This window comes from Uloborus diversus, chromosome 4 (assembly GCF_026930045.1).
Source record: "Uloborus diversus isolate 005 chromosome 4, Udiv.v.3.1, whole genome shotgun sequence".
Classification (NCBI taxonomy): domain Eukaryota; kingdom Metazoa; phylum Arthropoda; class Arachnida; order Araneae; family Uloboridae; genus Uloborus; species Uloborus diversus.
The window spans coordinates 54,832,346-54,849,192 of record NC_072734.1 but is presented as its reverse complement, the minus strand read 5'-3'; the positions used below and the strand labels follow the sequence as shown (position 1 = coordinate 54,849,192).

The following is a 16,847-nucleotide window of genomic DNA, read 5'->3' as shown; positions in this document are numbered from 1 at the left end:
TTATGTTACACTTCACTAGTAATTTTTTTAGATGTTTTTTCTTTTTAATATATTTGCCTGTCACCTCCCTAACTTTATGGTTGCTATACTAGCTCCCAAAAAGGAACAGCTGGTATTAGATGACAGCTGATCAGCAAACTGTATGGTTTACATTTATAGTTAGTTGTTTATATTATGACTGTGAGATTGGTAACTACTTTTTATTTTAAATACACTTTCTTTTTCTTGATTCCTCTTTCAACTGCTGCATTAGTTTTATCAAGGGCAGTATGTTCTTTTAAGCCACTTTTTATTTTTTGCAAATGATTTATAAACATTATATATATTCCATTTTAAATACAGTGAAACTTCAGTAACTGGACACACACTGATAATTCAGGTAACTCAACATTTATTTTTTTTAGGGTCTGCCCAATGCTAACTTCAATAGCCGAAAATCTTTAAAACTTGACACTCATTTTGCTAGAACCCCTATAAGTCAACATCCAATTGCTATTCTCGTTCAATTCATTCTTTCATATTGACCTTTTCTCAAAATTTTAGGAAAGTTCTTTCAGAGAGTTCTATCTTTTATCCAGGGGAGTCAGCAACCACTCTGTGCTGTTAATGCAATTCTGATAGGGTAGGATAAAATGTACCCCATGGGAGGCCTGTAAAGAAAGAAGGCACCATTACTTGTTTTCTAAACAAGTGTGAGCAGGACTTGTTTTTTCAACAGACCTGACTAACAAGAAGCTTTTATCTCTTTTCAACAGTTATGTATTAATTCCTCACAAGATATTCAAATCTATTATTGATTTTATTATGTTTTTTCAAAGAAAGAAAACAAAAAGAATAGAAAATTCATTTACTGGAATTAATTTTCATAATGTGTGAATGTTAAGCATTAATAAGTATAAGTGATACAGACAGAAAACTTTTAGGAATTAAAATTTTGGAACCCCAGTAAGTTGAGGAAAAGTTGCGAGTTATGTCATTAAGCTGGGAGGGGGGGGGGGGGAATCTGGACAAAAAAAAAATTCCATGCAAGTAATGATTTGTTTTCCAATTGTCATTGAAAAATATAAAAATCCATTGAATATGACAGGTGCATAAATACTAATTTATTTCTTTATTTGCTATGAGGGAAAGGGGGAAAGGTAATTTACTTTATTTAGAACATATTATTACTAAACAATGAGGTCATTAATTTTTAAGGGAGGTTAAATGTAATTTCAAGAAATTAAAAGGATTAATTTGTCGTTGTGCGGCAGTAAAACTATAATGGAAAAACAGTTCCACTATAGCAATTTTTCTCAAACATAAGGGGGGGGGGGGTGGATCCTGAAAGTACAAGTAATTTCATGATTATGAATTGGTGTTACGACTTTACTTTTGTTTCAACTTGTCTGGACTAAAATGCAGTAATCCGTATGCAGATATTGTTGTCTGCAACTTTTGAATTTCATGATATCTTATTTTAAGAATGTCTATATTTTAAACAATTCTTAACTATTTAAAATAAAAAAATAGCTTTAATATTAAATTTATATGTTTGAGTTCAATATTTAACATACTTTATACTTAAAATTTTAAATAATTGCTGGAAACTCTTGTTTCAAAGACATGGAAGAACTTTTCTCTATGATGCTTTCGTTGTTTCTAGGGCGAGGGGACAGAATCCCTAAAAGACCCATAACTTTTTTCATAGGAAAAGTTAGGGCACATACTCATGATCATTTTTTCTTTAAATCATGATTTTTAAAACTGACCCTGATGTTAAAAATTTAGAATTTCAACAATGGTTTTTTGTGACCAAAAAAAAAAAAAAAAAATGTTTAATTTTCTGATTTTTAAAAAATTCGTTGTATAAACTAAGATTATTATAAAAAATTTTATAAAAATATTCGAAGTCTTAAGATTTTTTATGAAAATTTTCAAAAAGCTAATATCATTAGATGCTGAGAAACATTTTTTTTTTCATTAACAACAGCTCAGTTAGTGTCTTTGAAAATGATAAAAAAATTCAAAATCGAAAAATTTCAGAAGTCTATAAAATTAAAATACATTGAGATTGAAACAAAAGAAACTAGGGGGTTGCTTTTAACTACAAAATAAGGAAGTATACCAAGTTTCATCAAAATCTAGATGGTTGGTGTTAAAATCCCATTTTTGTGGTTGATTTGACAAATTATAAACTATTTCAAATAAAATAGAAGCTTAAATATTATTTTTTTTAATATTTGAGTTCCATATTCAACACACTGTATATTTGAATTTTTGTCATAATATTTGACAGTTCTGTTTTTAAGAATATGGAAGAGATTGTATGATGCTTTATGCTTTTTTTGCAGAATGTGTGAAGGGGGGGGGGGGGGCAGAATCCCTTGAAGTCCCCTAATGTTTTTCATTGGACAAGTTAGAGTACATATTCATGATAATTTTTTTTAAAAAATCATGATTTTTAAAGCCGACCCTTTTGTTGAAATTCAGTTTTTTGCCAACACCTTTTTTTGAAAAAAAAATTCAAAATTTTCAATTTTCAAATTTTTAAAATTTTTTTGTGTAAACTAAGATTATTAAAACATTTTTTATCAATATGTTCAAAGTCTTTCTATTCTGTGTAAAAAGTTTCAAAAAGATTATAGTATTAGTTACCAAGAAATAATTTTTTTCATAAACAACAACATCTCAGCTTGAGTGTCTTGAAAATGACAAAAAATGTAAAATCGCCAAATTTCAAAAGATAAAATCAAAATGCATTGATACTGAAAGAAAAAAAATTAAGGGGTTTTTAACCAAAAAGGGATGAAGTATACCAAGTTTGATCAAATTCCGAGACGGTGGGTGTTAAAATCCCATTTTTGTGGTTGATTTGATGTGGAATGACCCAAATGTAACATTCGCGAAGGTCTTCTCCCGGAAAATGTTCGAGATTGCATTTTTATAATTGTAAGTAACGCGAAATCTGGTGATGTGAGAAGGAGGAAAGGTTTTTGAACAGTTCAAGCTCGAAGACTCTGTCTTGAAATTTCTTGAAATTGAAATCCTTAATTTGAATTTTAGATAATTTTTAACGATAGGAAGGGAATAGGATTCTCTAAATTTTCGGAAATGAAAAGGAAATGTCCTAAAAAAGTGCAGATGTAGACCATCTTTGTTGAAATTAAGGGAAGGTAAGGCATTTGGGTTACCTTTCAATAGAATACTTTTGAATTTGAGGTCCTATAAACACAATTACAGGCCATCTTTGCTAACTTTAGGAAAAAGTTTGGATTTGGAACCTCCTCCTTGAAGATTTTTGGAATTGAAGTTCCAAAAACTAATCTTTAGAAGTGGTTTTAATGACGTGGGGGGTGAAAGGATCAGGGGTACTCCCACGGAAATATTTCGAAATTCCAAAAAACAGAATAGTTGGTTATCTTTGATGACAAAAGGAATTGTTTGGAGGTGTTCAACCTGGAACTTTTTTTGAAATTTCAGTCCTAAAAGCGGGGCCTCAGTGACTCTTGTGGTAGAAGCTTTGTCTTCTATGCCGGAGGTCTTGGGTTTGATTTCCGCCGATGCCGTGGGTGTAATTTCCTTCTCTTGTGTTGTAAATCTTTCCTGTGTGTGTGGCGGGAGGCAAGGTGCTTGACACGCAGTCCTCTATGTGTGTGGAGCTGTTTAGCTTCTAAATAAATAAATGAATTCCTAAAAGCGAAATTTTATGCAATGTTTAGTTATGTGAAGGGGGAAAGTAGGCACTCCCCTGGAATTGTTTTCAAAATTTAGGTCCTAAAAGCCAATTTCTTGGCTATTTTTGACGCAGTTAGGGGACGGGATGGAGTTCGGGGCTCTTCCCTGAAATATTTCCAAAATTAAGTCCTTAAAAACACAATTACAGGACATTTTTCGGACTAAGAGATAATCTCTCAAAGAAATTATTCAGAATTGAAGTTCCAAGCACGAAATTTTAAATGATGTTAGAGGGATGAGAATTCGGTACTCTTTTGCTGAAATTTGTAGAGATTGAAGTCATTAAGTCAAAATTTAAGATAATCTTAGAGGACGTTGGGGATTAGGTTCTCTAGTATAAGGTGAGGGGGAGCGGGGTTGCTACTGCCCCTTAGTTTTTCTTCTGGATTTGCTACTGCGTTCAAGTATTGATGAAACTCTAAAATAATTCTATTTTCCCCTTTGTATTTTGAGTTTTTTAACTATTCAATGATACATTTTTAAATTTAGGAATAATGCCGTCCCTCCCCCCTAAGAAATGCTTCGCCCACAGATTGGGAACCCCCTGCATGGTCGAAACACTAAGCTTTTATTTCCAAAGGAAAAAAAAGTTACAAGTCTTTTTAAACCAAATTCAAAAAATCTCATCTCCATTCAAGTTAACCATTTTATTTTCGCGTTTCCATGGTTATGCTTTTCAAATTCATTGTTTCTTTCTTCCTTTCATTCTCAATTTAATTTCTTAAAAGTATTTTATTATCTATCGTCACTGTTTGGAAGGGAAATTTTGCATGATCTTTTTTTTCTTTTATTTAAGCCTGATTGTTAGATATACATCACTCGACACAATTTTTATTTTCAATTTAGACCGAGCAAAGCCGGGCAACGCAGATAGTCTCGTTATAAAAAAAATATCAGAAATTCTTTTAACTGCATGAGTTTAATACTATTGTTTTGTTTGGTACAGGGAAAAATGACATAAAATTTTCCTTACACTTTACATTGGCAAAGATTAGCGATTTATTGATTCAGTAAAATTAAAGCGCTTCTTTTTCACCAAAGCGTAGAGATAAAAATAATTACTGAACTGCAAACATTTAATTTATATTCGAATCTTTCTACAATTATTTTTTGTTTTGCCTGCCAAAACTTATTTTTCCATTCTCTTTTACATTTATCTTTTAACGGTTTTTTTTTTCCTTCATTTTAAATTGAGTTGCTAAATATTGTAATATATTGCGGTTGTGTTTACAATAATAACATTTTTTACTTACAGGAAATTTGATAACAGGAAGGTCTGACCTAAATTCAAATGTTAATTTAGCATCTGCAAATCATGGTTTTTTCAACCGTGGAACTCACAATCATAATAATATTTCTTCAAGCTCTCAAATGATGAGCAGATCCAATTTAGCACTATCATCCAATAATATGCGTCAACATTCTGAAGGTAAGTATAACTTTCTTCAAAGTTGGCAATTACAGTATTCCTTAAATTCTAAGTTGCACTTTACTAAGTGCCCGCCTTATAATAGCTTTTCTTACAAAATTACCGTATTTGCTTCCCTCTAAAGATTTATAAAAGCAGTAAGATATAACTTTTGTTGAAGAGGTGGGGGGGGGGGGAACCCTTTACTCTTCCACGCCAGCCATTTCCTATAATTTTCGAATCAGTATGCTAGTAAACGAGATCCAAACTGGTTTTACATGTCTTTGTGCAAAAAATGAGCTGCTCCTATTCGCAACTCCAACGAACTATAGGAGGCACTGAAGTCACTGTCTAATGGCGGACTTAAAAACTAAAACAAACGCACATGGTAACGAAGAAAATGCTAAAAGTGTTGTGATTTTTGTTCGTACGTATGATTTTTTCGCTTTATTCTTTTTAAATTAATTTTCAAAGTCTTGCGGATATTCTGGCCCACGTAGAAAGAAATGAGAATTCAAGAAGCATTACTAAACGTCAAAGATTAATGCAAACTACGTAGTTCGTAGTTCTAAGTAGCTATTTCCACGATGTTGAATTTGATATTTATACATTCTTGATAAAACTAAATAATAATTGTGGCCTGACAAGAATAACAATTAATGCTAGAAAATTCAATATGACATTACAAATTGTTATCAAAAGAAGATGATACTTTTTTGCCTTGCTTGGCTAGTGCTTATTGTTTTCCATTTGTAGCTGAGTTATTTCTCTCGAATTCCCGAATCAATTAATTTAAAAATTTTCCGTTTCGATTTTTCTAATTTCTGAGTTACGATTTAATTGTGTCATGTTATGCAAATCATCAACAAAATTCTCACGGATATATGGTGGTAGTTTTCTTTTCAGTTGATTGACCATTATTTCTTTTCACTTATCGAATTCTGTAATCTTACTACCATTTTATTTCACTCATGATAAAAATTAAAAATGGTTTAACTAAAAACGCGAAATCTCGCCAAGGCTACTTTGCTCGCACTATACTAAAACTATAACCCTAAACAAATTTGGCGAAACCTTTCAGCTGAGAATAAAAGGAATAAAGTAAATTCTTTCTCGGTTATTCATTTTGTTCTACGATAATATATTCAAGAAAATATTTCGCATACTGTCCATTCCAACTAAATGCTGCTGTAAAATATGGTAAGTTTAATTAATTTAAGATTAAAAAAAACCCCATATTCTTACAAATTCATACAAAACAATAAAAATTTTTACCTTGTATAACGTTATCCAAGTTTGTTAATCCAGAATTTGCTTTCACCAATTATTAAGGAAATAATGAATACTAACATTATTTTGAGAAGTTCGAGAATACTACTAAGGGACGAATTAATTTCTGTAGCTGAAAGCAAACTAAGACACATCGATTGCGTTAATAAATACTCAGAACAAACTGCCTGTGTTTACGTCAACAGACACACGTGGAACGCAACGTGGCAATGTTTTAGTTTCATTTGCAGTTTTGTAAATCACCGCAAGCTAGCGTATTCGAGCGCTGGAGTTCCGAATTTGTATCCTTGAAGAGGCAGGAAAAAGATGACATATTGTTTTTTATAACGAAGATTCCACCTCCCATTTCTGCTGATACTTCCCTTCTTCTCCATGCTTCCTTGTGATTTTTGTATTTTCCAGTGCTTCTAAAAATAATTAAGAAACTGCTGCAGTCATCTCACATTTATGTAAGGAACTAAAATTAGTTTCGAAAGCCTTATTTCTAGATACCCTTACTTATATCAGGATAATGCAGATGAGATAATACATACAGTTTTTATTTCAAATGAAATTGGAATTGATTATAACTTATTGATTTCATAGAGTAAAACAGAGGTAATGGCATTTGAAATTAAATATCTCTTAAAAGCCAATATTTTTTTTAAAAAATAAATCAGTGGAGCAAATATCACAAAGACGTATCTTACCACGACTAAAACAACAATGTACAAAATAGACCATGTAACTTACGGCAGACTATAAGAAGAACATTACAAAATACTGAAAAAGATAGTACTCTGCTCTCTTAAGAAAACATCTCAATTAAGGATCAATTTTTGCTGGACAAGAGATCTCATTTTAGAGAGGTTTTGCTGTAAATTATTTACGACCTCAATGATTAGATAAAACTAATGAAGTTAATTGCCATTTTTGTCTTATTTCAACAAAAATTTTAGGCAGAACCCTGTGAGGTTTTTTTTTTTTTTTTTTTTTTAACCAAATTTGTTAAAAGTCAACATTTCTGTCTAGGAACTCCTGAAAATAATAGAAGATCATATTTTCCTGAATCTCCACAGCTGAATGTCTCAGATGTTCAATGTAAGCAGTATTTGTTAATTTTGAAGTATGGTAATTCAAACAGCCTGCTTTTTGAATGCACAAACATAATTTAATTTTTTATTGTTTTTTCTTCTTAGATTCTTATTTTGATAGAGCTAGATGGTTCATATGGAAGTGCATTTACATAAAGATCATAAAAAACATTAATTTTGATGTTTGGTGTCTGTCTAGGTATTTAATTTTTTACATTACTGATTGCATAACTATCTGAATTTGCCCTATAAATGATCCAAATTTAATTTTCAGGTTGCATAACTATGGTAAATCCAAAGCTATTTTTATGTTACTACTACCTCTCTTACTATTTGTGATATGGGGTGAGTAAACTTTTTTACTCATTATAGTTGTTTAGTATAATTTTATACATGTTATTTGATAATCTAGAGTTTCAAAAAGTATTTTTTATCTAAGATTTTATTGATACCTTGTTACTAGAATAGTCTGATTAGCAAATGTGTACAAATTTATTTAATTTAATGTTCTAGTGTCTCTGAAAAAAAAAGCCATGTTAAACTTTTACCTTTTGACAAAACTTTTTTTTTTGTGGAAAAAAAATTTCAACACATAGCTTACTTGAAAAATAATTACTAGATCAGATTAAGTGCAGAACTTGATATTAAAGTTATATGGTCTAATATTGAGACATACTTCAAACTTTTTTGTTCTACAGCAGATCCATTATGATTATAGGTTCTTTCAAGGATAACATATGCTGTCTAAGAATTGTTTTGTTGAAGCAGGGCTCCCAAATGGTCCGCTTTTCCCGCCAAAGTCCGTTTTTTAGGGTAAAGTCCGCTTTAGACCGCTTTTTTAACATTTTGGTCCGTTTAGTCCGCTTTTATATTGTTTTTACTCATAAATCAGATTTTAAAAATTTTCATTACATTAAAAGATACTGTGTGCTGACGTTTGTTACGCCCGAACACGCGACCGCGGCGCCATTTTTCTATTGAACCTAACTTTCTGGTATTATTTCGCTTCAGATTGACGTCATTACTCCTCCTTCAACCGCTGTAATATGGAAATCTAGCAAATGGAGAGGTTTGGGGAGGAGTTATGACTTCAAATCAAAGCATTTTGCTACCGAAATTTCTCACAGGTTCGTACGCCCTTGAAAAACCTTGAAAAAAATCAAGAATGTTTCATCATTGCAATTTTCTGAACTTGTGTTCAATATGTAGTATCGCGAAAAATTACTTCCTGCGTTTGCGAATTCAATCTTTTTGCATCTTGTTAATATTTTGATATTTTTGACAATCGAAAGTTATTTTAACATTCATTAACTTAGATTAGCTTATTTTATGATTAATTCCGATAGATAATGAACTACTTTTTTTTTTACTTTCTTCTATATCTAATATATAGAAGAAAGTATTGGATTCGTGCAAATTTTCGAATTTCGAATTTTGACGGATTCGAACGTTTTGAGGTGTGCTGAGTCCATTTCGACCATTTTTGGAAAATGTCTGTCTGTCTGTCTGTGTGTGTGTATGTGTGTGTGTCACGTCTGTGTGTGACCAGTTTTTTGTGGCTGCTCTACAACAAAAACTACCGCATGAAATCGAACGAAATTTAGTACACATATGTGCCCCTATGTGAACTTGTGCCCATTAGTTTTTGGCGCGAATTCCTCCAAGGGGGGGTGGAGCAATGGGACGTTTTTCGAGTTACGCGTGCTTGCTATTCCTCAGGAAGTTACTGGCGGAATCAAACAAAATTTGGTCCATATGTTGGTATTAACAGGAACAGGTGCTGATTCAATTTTGGTGTCAATAACTCAAACGGGGGTTGAGCTATAGAACGTTTTTTGTCGTCAATTGTGACTGCTGTATCTCAAGAAATAATGAACGGAATGAAAGAAAAATTTATCGGCAAGTAGCCCTTAGTGGGTATAAGAACTGATTTTATTTTTGTGTTAACAGCTAAAAAGGGGGTAGCGCAATCACCCGTTCTTTTTTTCCATTTTGAGTGCCCTATCTCAAGAAGTAATGCTACGTTCTGGTTGAAATTTGGAATATATGTGAATCCATATGTAAACAGGCTTTGGTTCTATTTTGACGCCGATCGCTCCAAGAGGTGTTGATTTTTTTTTTGCGAATAAAAATATTTTTATTAATGCAACAATAAGAAAGATAAATCGTAATAGATTGTCGTCTGCGTATTTCTCGTGATTTTAATTGTATGGAAATGATAGGAAATATTATCTCAATGATTTAAAATTTTTAACTGTTGCCATCTTATGTTTGTTAACAAATGAAATATTTGTAATTCATTCAAGCAAGGCTTTTAAAATAACTTTCAATTTTCGCTCTTTGCTTTGCTTTTGCAATAATTCAGACATTGGGTCAAGTTTTTGCATGTGTAATTTTGTTTTTGTTGGGAATATTGCTTCCTCGTCAAGCATGGGGAGGGATCAGAAAAGAAAAAAAAGAAAAAGAAAAATATAGAAGGAAGTTTCGTGATGGCCACAGCATACTAGTTTTTTTGGAACCATGGTAACATCAACTTCGCCGAAAATTGCTTGCTGGGTTTTGATAGTTCAATCTCTTTGCATCTTGTAAATATTTTGATATTTTTGGCAATCGGAAGTTATTTTGACATAACACCTCCCTAGATTAGCTTATTTTTTGGTTAATTTTAATAGACAATTAACTTTTTTATTTTTGGAACCATAGCGACATTGAACTTTCTCGCACTTCGCAGAAAGTGCTTGTCGTGTTTGAGATTTCAATCGTTTTTCATCTTGTAAATAATTTGATATTTTTGTCAATCAGAAGTTATTTTGACACAATCCACCATAGATTAGCTTATTTTTTGTTTAATTTTAATAGATAATAAACTACGTTTTTTTCGAAACCGTGGCAACATTGAACTTACTCGCACTTCACGGAAAATTGCTTGTGTTTGAGATTTCAATCTTTTTGCATCTTGTTAATGTTTTGATATTTTTGCAATCGGAAGTTATTTTGACACACGCCACCCTAGATTAGCTTATTTTTTGTTTAATTTTAATAGATAATAAACTTTCTTATTTTTGGAACCATAGCAGCATTGCACTTACTCGAACTTCGCGAAGAATTTCTTATGTTTGAGATTTCAATCTTTTTGCATCTTGTAAATATTTTGATATTTTGCGCAATCGAATGTTATTTTCACATATGCTATCCTAGACTAGCATATTTTATGTTCAATTTTAGTCATGTTTAGTTTTAGAGAATTTTTTTTTTTTTTTTGGAAATGATGCCAACAGTGAACATACTTCGCAAAAATTTGATTCTCGTGTTCAAGATTTCAATGCTTTTGCATCTTGTAATTATTTTAATATTTTTGAAAATTGGAAGCTGTTTTGACATGTGCTACCTCAAATTATATTATTTAATTTTATTTTTAAAAACTAAAACTTTGTATCCTTATTTTTTTTTTTAAATACTCAAAATGAGTATTTTCAATTTGAAAATATAGCTCTATGAATCTGAAATTATACATTTATTTATTACATTAAGTTATCTAGTAAAGTTTTATCGCTTGAGCGCATTTGTATATTTTTGAGTGTATGAGCTTTAATAAAAAAATTCCTTTCTCACTAATTTTTATATGTACATGAAGACAGTTACAATACTTTTTGGTGCCCGAACAACTAATACATACATATGAAGAAATGATTTGGATACTTAGCGTACTAATAAATGATTTGCAATCCTCTAATATTTTTAAACTTAGTCAATCAGTAGCGTAGCCAGAAATTACCTCCAGCTTTGGTGTTTGATCATAAACTCTCATATGTATATAAACGTACCATATGTAGGCTGGAAATATGTGTAAAAGCCAAGGGCTGTGGAGGGGGAGGGGACCTCATGGCCTCTAAACTATAGCTTCTTGTCTTGCGGTACCTTATATCAAAATAAATTCTCTTTAAACTGGTTATGTGAAAAATTTTGTCAACTACTATGTGCTAAGGTGTTTACTGTAATAACTATATCTAAAAAGTCTTTATTAGGCATGCACTAATTCATCGCTCACTTAGGTGATTATTTTTAATTAGCCAGTTTTTACCTGTTAATTAGTAGAAAATTTATTTTACAATTAAAGTACTCTGTAAGATGGTCAGTTACATGCTTGCTTGTCACCCCCCCCCCCCTCCCTCCCATTCAAATATTTGTGTAAATAATATAATTCAATGGATAAAAAATTCAGTTGTGCAGAAGGTGATGAGGATTTATCATTAAAAATCATTATATGGTTAATTAACAAATTATCTTCATGTATTTAGTGCCAGGCAGCTAATTTGCCTTTTGGTGCTTCCCTGGGTTTAACTATGAATGGTCCTCTCAAGGTCCCTCTTTTTAATCCTAACTGGTCCTCTTTGGTCCCCTTTTTGATTCAAAGTGGTCCTCTTTTACCCTTTTCTATGGCTAAAATGTGTCGGGAGCCCTGTTGAAGTGATTTTAAAAATGTTTTAGATTGGGTGGTATCAATGTTTGTATTTAGATGTTTTGTAATTGTGATTCAAGTTTCCTATTACAAACAACAGTGCTTCAAAAAAAAAAAAAAAATCTGCCAAAAAAATGTTTTTTTACCCTGAATTTACCATGCAGAAGAGGTTTGCCAATTTCTTCTGGATTTTGAAAGGGGTTTACAAGGAAAAAGATTGTGTATCACTGAGTTATCACATTCCACAGTAACTCTGACCTTTGTAACTCATTACTGCAGGGTTTGGCATCAAATCCCAATTGCTTGTAATTTTACAACTAAAGATTAATTTTATATAGCAGAATGAATAACTAAAGAGGAAATGAGTGTAAAAAATCACAACTTGAAATTATGTGGGCATTTTGAATAGAGACATACTGAGTAGCACTTTGGCCGAGTAGCCGAGTACCGAGTACTCGGCCTTTCATTACTCGGCCGAGTACCGAGTTACCGAGTACTCGGCCTTTCACTACTCGACTGAGTTACCAAGTACTAATTACGTTTTAAGAAGGACCACCGACACACGTGATGAATTTTGAACTTATTGGAAGAGTTGTATAGACCTCCTTGTATGTATAATAGTTTTTAAAACTAAATTCCTGCTGAAATTTAATTACGCATCATTTAAAAAATTTTGTTTATGTCAAAAATTTTACAAAAAAATTATATTTAAAATTAAAAATACATAAATAAAAGGTATGAATCAAGTTGGAATTAAAACAAATTATACCAATTATAGTTATAGTCTGCCAAACATAAATAATTTTTAAAAGCAAATAAAACAAATGTGCAGGAACACTGCAGACACGTGTTTCTGCGATATAAGGAACGTCTTTTTCAGTGCATAAAATGTGAGCTAAAGAATGTAAAGACATTTGACAAAAGAATCCGACTTTTGTCGGATGCCTTTAAAGCCACGAGCTCACACTTTGTGCATTGAAAAAGGAATTTCTTATAATGCTATAACAGATGTCTGTAATGTGCTTTTAACGTTGTTTTATTTCCTCAAAGGTATTTTTATAATTCTTATAACTAATTTTTGTTTGTAGCAAAAATCCATTTTTAATATAAAAATTCCATATTTTCTATACTTACTTTTTTTGCACAATTTTTAATAAATAAGTTTTATTTACTTTGGGGACATTAAAATAGAGATTTATTCCATTGAAGCATTACAAACTTCATTACTCTCAAAATTTAAATTTGACTTCTATAAATGATTGCAGAATATTATATATGCTTGCACTTTTTTATAAATTTTAATATCTGTCTTGGACAATATTCAATTTTTTGCAACTACTCGGTATTGGCCGAGTATCGGATCAAAATTTGGCCGAGTACCGAGTACTCGGCAAATTGGCCGAGTAGGCCGAGTACCGAGTAGTTACCGAGTACTCAGTACGTCTCTAATTTTGAATAATTATAATTGCTGAAAGAAATAAAAACTTCTTGCCGCTTTTCAGCTTGATGTTTTTTGGAAAGTGATTTTCACTGGTGTGATTTTCTTCAATCGTACTTGACACATTGGCTCATATAAGACTAAATATCATTTGTAATACTTGTCGCTTTAGTATACAATCGTGAATTTTATTGTTTGCTTTAGGTTCCATGCAGGAAGAATGGCAAACCTGCTTGGCACCTTCCACCGGAGCCATGAGTTATGGTCTTCATTCCATAGCTAATTTTGCTTCATTTCTACCATTTTTGAGAAGTTATTCAAGTCATCAAGTAAAAATACATTTTTTTTTCTTTTGCATTTTATACTCCTTTCTAGTGTATTTTTTGATTATCTTATTATATTATGAAAATCTACTGATGATGTCGCAGCAGCCAGTAACATCGTTGAAGCTTCATGACGTAGAAAAGTCAGGTTGACTTTCATAATCGACGGTTAAAATTTCAAGCAAAGGCTGAAATATACCAAATGCTCTGGTTTCCATTAGATTAATATAATATTAGAGTAGCAGTGTATACAAATTTGTTGCATAGACTGTTTTTGAATTTATTTGACAAAATCATTTGAAGTCAAAGTAGGTCCCAATGGTGAGGAATGTTTTGATTTTTTAGATGTTAGGCAATTATGGTTTCATTCTGGCAATATCGGCAAGGATAACATTTAGTGCCCCTAATGTATAGTTATTTTGAACTTGCTATTGAATCTGCACCTACTGAGCTATATACGTAGTGAGTATGTAGTGAAAAAGAGTGGTGAGTTAGAATTGCGAAGCAACCCAAATGGAGCTGCTTGCAACTCCTAGAGGGTTGGTGAGCTGAGAGCAGGCAGGAACAGTAGTCTCCTAGTACCTTGCAAAATGTTCTGTCATTTTCAGGCAGATTGTCTTACAAAAAATGAGAAAGTAATGTCCATAAACTGTATTTATACAATCTCACTCTTACTTTTTTTTCTGTAAAAGCTTTTAACAGCTCAAACCTGGGTAAAACAACTGGAAAAGTGATGACTTAGCTTTTTAAATCACAAGCAACCTAAAAGTTACATGAGAAACTACAACACTTGGATATTCACTCTTACATGCTGGTGTTTTTGAGGGACGTATTTCAAGTGCAAAGCCAAACTTTAAGTCAATTTAAAAAATTAGTTATTTCAAAAAAAAAAAAAATTTCAAACTTATCCTCATAATTCCAATCAACTGAATTGCCAAAGCTCTTTGACTGTATTATCTAGTTCTGATCCAGGTTTTTATTTTTAGGTCCGCATTTTGTGAATAAAAGAAGTTTATTGGAACTTTTATCCTTTTGTGAAAACAAGAACTAGTTTGGGGGGGGGGGGGGTCTTTCGTATTATTTTGTGATAAAAATCTTATATCGTAAAGAACATGTTTAGCTGTTACAAATCTAATCTGAAATCCCTTTGGTCAAAAGGACTTCACTTGAAATGAATTGAATGTTGGAGGGATTTTTTTTTCCTCCCAATGTTTTGCTTTTAGATTGCTTGCGCTTCAAAAGTGATGAAAGAATTGTTTTTACAAATGAAATTTTATGATGTGAAATTTTGTGAAGTTTCCCATTTTACAATATAGAATATTTGTGAAGGACTGCAAAGCGGATCCAATTTGCATCTGAATTGTCCCCTGATCATTTTTGTGTACTCATTTCATACTAGACAATATTTCCTTGACATTTATGTTTTATTTGTGTCTGTTCTACTGCAAATGTTATTTAATAATGAATTTTTACAACAGTAGGCATCTTCACAAAATTATACACATTTTGGAAAATAGATCTTTTGAACATTATCGTAGGAAAGTGCATAACACTAATTTAAGTTGATTCATCTAGAAAGACAAAATCTTGTTTAATTAAATAAGTATTTGTTCCTTTTTTTTCGCTCACAATTTAGGATGTTAAGTATCATTGTAAATTCTGGAAGACAGGAAAGACAGCAATAAGAAGACAGGATCTTATTGTTGTCTAATAAATTATATTTATTTTCTCCTGTACAATTTTAGTTTGTTAATTTTTTTTTTTTTTTTTTTGACAATCACATGCTTTTCTTTAGAGGTGAAAGACTTCTTATTTTAGAAATTGTGGGGAGAAATATTTTGAACTGTTGAAAAAAACTAAGAAATAATCAAATTTTATAAATTTTAATTATAAGATGTTGTTAGTTTTTAAAAAATATTGAAATTTAATGTTTATAATTTAATTTTTAAAATGAAAAAAGGCTGAAATTTAAAAAGATAAACTTGTAAACAAGAAAAAACAAAAGTGCCCTTTAGCAGTCAACCAAAATTTAAAAAATTTATAGCTTTGTTGAATTTTTCCACTAAAAGATATTATTTTTATTTTTTCTTGATTGGAAGTGCATTTTTGTGTATGTGTTTGTGCTTTTTTTTTCTTTCTTTTTCTGCTACATGCTATTTTTATTTCCAAATGTTTGAAAATGCAGAAAACAAAATGTTGATGAAAAATTTTGTTTTCTGCATTCAACTTGAGACACTTGTTAACTCATTGTTAATAAATTATAAAACACCTATGACTTAGTTGTTTCTGATAGTGATTCAATAAAAATAATTCTTATATTTCAGGAAGAAGATATTTCTTCTGCTCAAGATAGTCAAATAACTCCAGAAACTACTCCAGGAGCAGCTTATTTGTTCTCTGGTTTGTCTAACTTGTTCTTGGGCCTCTTCTATAAACCTTCCGAAAATCCTGCTAACAACCCTGAACTTTCTGAATACATTTCCCTAAAGAAAGAAAGCAAGGAAGAAATTCGCCTACTGGCTGTAGAAATTTTAAAAGAAGAAAGTCGAAATTTGTTAGAAAGTTTTAAAGCTTCTCTTAGTCATTTGCCTCACAATGGTGAAAAGGAAGAAAATGAAGAGAAATTTAAAGTGCAGATCGATGGTCTTCAGCAAGAAATCAAAGTAATATATTTGTATTTTTTTTTCCTCATTGTTTTCTTTGGTTTTTTCCTATTCTGGAATGAGATTCTTCAGAGTTTTAATCATTTAAACCTTTTGCCCATTTTTTCTCTCTTTTGTAAACCTAAAATCGCACCAAGCAATGTAGGCTTAGCTCAACATTGTGATCTAAATTTCACCATTTGTCAGTTTTGGTAATTTTTTAAAAATAATCTTCTATGAACTACTTCTTTGTCTACTACATGATGATAGACAATCAGGAATTTGTTGTAGCAAAATTATTTTAACAAAATATTTAATCTGCATCGTTTATTTAAATTTTTAAATGTATACTTGAATATTGTATTGTTTTGTGAAAAATAAAATGTAATGCTTTTTTTTTAATTTAAAAACTTTTATGTGTGTTTTTAGACTTTTTGTTCATATATCACTTGTATGCTTGTCCCAATTAAGTTAATTTTTAGATTTCAACTGAAATA

General features: G+C 31.2%; 1 protein-coding gene across 1 annotated transcript in view; it reads left to right on the top strand.

Annotated features, from left to right (window-relative positions):
• LOC129220208 (klaroid protein-like) overlaps positions 1-16,847 on the top strand; it is a 74,336-nt gene that overhangs the window by 47,877 nt on the left and 9,612 nt on the right. The window contains exons 5-10 of the mRNA XM_054854573.1: positions 4,973-5,146; positions 7,427-7,495; positions 7,594-7,687; positions 7,763-7,833; positions 13,590-13,714; positions 16,033-16,371. Of these exons, the coding sequence (XP_054710548.1) occupies positions 4,973-5,146; positions 7,427-7,495; positions 7,594-7,687; positions 7,763-7,833; positions 13,590-13,714; positions 16,033-16,371 (872 nt within the window). The remainder of the gene's footprint in view (positions 1-4,972; positions 5,147-7,426; positions 7,496-7,593; positions 7,688-7,762; positions 7,834-13,589; positions 13,715-16,032; positions 16,372-16,847) is intronic.